The sequence below is a fragment of the Nannobrachium achirus genome, assembly GCF_963921795.1.
Source record: "Nannobrachium achirus genome assembly, chromosome: 8".
NCBI classification, from domain to species: domain Eukaryota; kingdom Metazoa; phylum Chordata; class Actinopteri; order Myctophiformes; family Myctophidae; genus Nannobrachium; species Nannobrachium achirus.
The window spans coordinates 61582787-61587797 of record NC_137817.1 but is presented as its reverse complement, the minus strand read 5'-3'; the positions used below and the strand labels follow the sequence as shown (position 1 = coordinate 61587797).

General features: G+C 48.9%; 1 protein-coding gene across 1 annotated transcript; it reads left to right on the top strand.

The window, feature by feature from the left end:
- Positions 1-610: 610 nt before the first annotated feature.
- LOC308289271 (ATP-binding cassette sub-family F member 3-like) lies at positions 611-2740 on the top strand (the record flags this gene model as incomplete). The annotated part of the gene is made up of 1 exon (XM_080730915.1): positions 611-2740. The coding sequence occupies exon 1, from the start codon at positions 614-616 to the stop codon at positions 2738-2740; it is 2127 nt and encodes a 708-aa protein (XP_080587041.1). The 5' UTR covers positions 611-613.
- Between the last annotated feature and the right edge of the window lie 2271 nt (positions 2741-5011).

The window sequence follows — 5011 nt, the reverse complement described above, 5'->3', positions numbered from 1 at the left end:
AATGAGGAGCAGTGTTCTAGGTGACATCATCACCAACAAGTGCGACCTGACATAAATAACGACAACACCCACATGAAATCTTATGGGCTCGCTGATAGGTGAAATAAAATGTTGTCAACCAATCATCAAGGATGATGATACACGAAAGAAGATAGGTGATTGTGGGCTTGCTGAAAGGTGAGAGAGACCAGTATGTTATACCAAAACTTTATAGGTCAAGTTTATTCTCCTCAAAAAAACTGTCCGACAGTACAAAGGCAGGGCCTTTAGCCAATGAGGGAGCAGTGAGCCCACGCTGTTTCGTAGGAACAGTATTTCTAGTTTATAGTTAGACGTTCCTGGAAATATCAGCATGCCCATCATATATGGGCATATACTGGTGACATCAGGGATTTCCATATATGGGCACACAAGTATAATATTTTAACATGTGTTAAAATTGTCCAAATTTGTTTGTAGATGGTCTATTTTCACTGTCTGTTGTATGACAAAGAGCTCTATCTAGCATTAGCCTATCTATTGTCATGCACTAGAGCTAGAGTTCACAAACATTTTCAGAAATGAACTAGCAGTCAGTCAGTCAGTCAGTCAATCAGTGAGAGGCCGGTGCATCATGGCGACATACGTGGAGATCCTGAAGAGCGAGTTTCCTCACATCGACATTGAGGTGTTCGACTACGTCACAGGTGTGTTGGGAGGGGGCGGTGCTGACTTTGAGGACGGCGAGGAGCTCTTCGACGCGGTGGGTGGAGTCCTCCAGGGATCGTCCTCGGACAACAAGAACGAAGACGACGTCAGAGACATCTGTTTCCAGATGTTCGACACGCTCACGCTGAGCAGCGGCGACAGATCTCACCGCCAGGTCAAGCTGGACGCGCCGGTCCAGCTGTCCCGGATTTCTACTCCAGCGGATCGGGATGTCCAGCGTATTTGGATGGTGAAGAGGGGTCAGAATACCACGGTGGACGCGAAGAAGTTGGGGAAAGCAGAGGCCAAACTGAAAGCCAAACACGAGAGGAGAAACGAGAGGGATTCAGAGAAGCCGTCCACCCCTCTGGTCTTGGAGGAGGCGTCAGCCAGTCAGGCCAGCAACAAGAAGGACGCCAGAGTCGACCTGTCGGGGAAGAACCGTAGCTACGACGTCCGCATCGAGAACTTTGACGTTTCCTTCGGCGAGAGGTCCCTCCTGCAAGGGGCGGAGCTGAGCCTGGCCTCGGGCCGGCGCTACGGTCTGATAGGTCGGAACGGGCTGGGCAAGACCACCCTGCTGAAGATGCTGGCCAGTCGCAGCCTGCGCGTCCCCGCCCACATCTCCGTCCTGCACGTGGAGCAGGAGGTGGCCGGGGACGAGACGCAGGCGCTGAGCAGCGTGCTGCAGAGCGACACGCTGAGGGAGGGGCTGCTGAACGAAGAGAAGCAGCTGAACGCCCACATCGCCAACGGACGTGCTGAAGGGACGGAGAGCATTCGACTGACCGAGGTCTATGCCAAGCTGGAGGAAATAGAGGCAGACAAGGCTCCTGCCAGAGCGTCAGTTATCCTGGCAGGTCTAGGCTTTTCTCCCAAAATGCAACAGCAAACCACCAAGGAGTTTTCCGGAGGCTGGAGAATGAGGTTAGCGTTGGCCAGAGCTCTGTTCGCACGACCCGATCTGCTGTTGCTCGACGAGCCCACCAACATGTTGGACGTCAGAGCCGTTCTGTGGTTGGAGAACTATTTACAGACGTGGCAGAAGACCATCCTGGTCGTGTCTCACGACCGCAACTTCCTCAACGCCGTGGTGACGGACATCGTCCACCTGCACTCCCAGCGACTGGACAGCTACCGCGGCGACTACGAGAACTTTGTGAAGACCAAAGAGGACCGACTGAAGAACCAACACAGAGAGTACGAGGCTCAGGTTCAACACAGAGAACACATTCAGGTGTTCATCGACAGGTTCCGGTGCAACGCCAACAGAGCTGCTCAGGTTCAGAGTAAACTCAAACTGCTGGAACGACTGCCTGAACTCAGACCCATCGAGAAGGAGACCGAAGTGACGTTAAGGTTTCCAGATAACTTTGAGAAGCTGTCTCCTCCCATCCTGCAGTTGGACGAGGTGGAGTTTCATTACACTCCCGAACACAGACTGTTCCACGGACTCAACGTCTCTGCCGACCTGGACTCGCGCATATGTATAGTCGGGGAGAACGGCGCGGGTAAAACCACCGTCCTCAAGCTGTTGAAGGGGGAACTCACACCGGTTAACGGGACCAGGCATTCTCACAGGAACCTGAAGATCGGCTATTTCAGTCAACATCACGTCGACCAGCTGGATCTGAACGTCTGCTCCGTAGAGCTGCTCCTCAACAAGTTCCCCGGACGAAACGAGGAGGAGTACCGGCATCAGTTGGGAGGTTTTGGCATAACGGGGGAGCTGGCCACGCGACCCGTCGCCTCCCTGTCGGGAGGACAGAAGAGCAGGGTGGCCTTCGCTCAGATGACCATGCCCTGTCCAAACTTCTATATCCTCGATGAGCCCACCAACCATCTGGACATGGAGACCATCGAGGCTCTGGCCAAAGCCCTCAACAAGTTCAAGGGGGGCGTGGTCCTGGTGTCCCACGACGAGCGTCTGATTCGCATGGTGTGTCAGGAGCTGTGGGTCTGCGAGAACGGCAAGGTGATACGGATCGAAGGCGGCTTCGACGAATACCGCGACGTCCTGCAAGAACAGTTCCGCAAGGAGGGCAACCTGTGATTGGTCAAGCAGCCTTAGCGTCACGACGCGACCAGGCCAACCAATCAGCACAGTCACAGCCTGACCCCTACTCTGACGGCAACTGACTCGACAGCCAGCCGCATATTTAACTTAATAAACATAAAACGTAATATGAGATTAACCAATAGGACACGGAGGAACATGAGATCATTATATTTCCCAGCATCTCTCTCTCTCTTGCTGGACATGTTGAGTGGTGAGTCTTCTGTACCTCGCGGGTCCAATAATAATTAGATACAACAGTTGTACATTGTGCAAGTACAGTAAAGGCAGGAGAAAAATCAGAGCTATCCGTGTGCAAACATTGGAGTCTGTAGAACCAACCGTGTGCTGTGAGACCCCAGATATGCTTACTCGGTTACTCGTTATGTTAAAGTCCTATGACGTCTGACATCATACATAATCCCTTTTATGCCCATATATGGAGATCCCTGTTTGTAGAACCAACCGTGTGCTGTGAGACCCCAGACATGTGTCCGTGCGTGTCAGTATCTGTCTCTCAGTCCTTGTCCCCTTTTATGGGCATATTGGTTGGATCGGTGGTTCTACTGAAAACAACAGGAGATCAGAGATCTCCATATATGGGCATACAAGGGACAAGGACGGAATGTGTCACGGATATCCAGGGTTTGTTCTTTGATGAGGTGATGTCACAACAATGTGATGTCACAATGTCAACAATGTGACAACAGCTTTAGACTATAGACATTGTGGCGTTACGTATATATCTACGGATCTACGGACAAGATGTGACGGTTTTCATAGTTAACTGTGACCTGCGGTCGCAATCCTATTGGAGACATGATCAGAATGATGAAAAAGGAAACAACATCATCGATTGGCTAGTTGATTTGTCTTAGCCAATATCAAAAATCTAAAACCGTCTTTCAGAAGAAAACCGATTCCTTCTTGATCACAGAGAATCTCAAACAGGCAATAGACAAGATAGAGTATTCAAATGATTATCAATTATTTGATAATAATCTTTCCTGTCATATCATAGTTAAATGCAACACTGTATTAATAAAAAGGCGTCCAGTCATAAATGCAAAAAAGAAAGAAAGAAAAGCTAACACACATTTTAGCAATGGGCTAATGAACCAATATGGAATATTTTCTTAAACATTTTGGAAATAAACTGTAATAAATCTCCAAACGTTCCATATGTACCACCTGCACGTTGCTCAAGTACTCCTGCTTGGGAACCATTGCAGTGTGTGGTTATTATTATTATTATATGCACCATGGCAGCACAGCTAGCACCAGAAACCCTGCTAGTTGTGCTCTGGCTGGCTTTTTGTTCCTTTAAAGTCACGAGCAGACATAGCAGCTAGAACAGGGGTCTTCAACGGTTTCAGGCCAAGGACCCCTTAGATGAGAGAAAGATGAAGCAGGGACCTCCATAACTTTCTCAGAGATTCCATATAAAAAATACTTTGACAGCACAATCATCAGTGTATTTTGGATTCATGTCAAATTATGTTTTCAGATACTACTCGCTATGTACTTAGTCTGTTCTTTTTACCCTCTACACCAAACCTCTTTGCCAAAAATAGCCGATCTACAAGCTCACAACGCCTCACAGCGCGAGGCGTTGTGAGCTTGTAGATCGGCTATTTTTGGCTAAAGTTCACAGAATAAGGACATTCATATCAATGGAGTGGGAGTTATAGGAGAATGAGGCTAATGCATAGATAGCACCTTGTGTGTTACATACACCGACTTCACACTCAGATGGTGGAGGCAACCTAGTTCTGGTCCAGAGCGTCAGCTGCACTGATGCTCTGACAGACTGCTGGCTAAAAGACTAGACCAGGATTTCTCTACCCCTACGAGGGCTCAACTTCAGTCAAAATCAATTAAACTACTTCACTACTCACCAAACCAAAAGTAGTTTCTTGTGTTGTTGAAAGTCTATTCTCCAGGGTGGGAAACCTCTCAGCACCCCACCCACTCTGTAAAATACATCCTTTTTGCCCCCACCTCGAGCCACCCAGCGGCCACCGCAGACACGACCCGGAAATAAGCGGCGGTCGAGTTGGATGTGTTTTATTTCATGACAAAAATAATGTATTTTACAGAGTGGGTGGGGTGCTGAGAGGTTTCCCACCGCAAGTTCGGGAGAGTTTGGACAAGGCAATTCTCTTAAATGCTGCCTTCGGGTATGGCACCACAGAAAAAGTGAATTTGCATTTCTTTCACCAAAGTAAAAACTGCATTCATGGTCTGGAAAGGGCACTTTTTACAGAC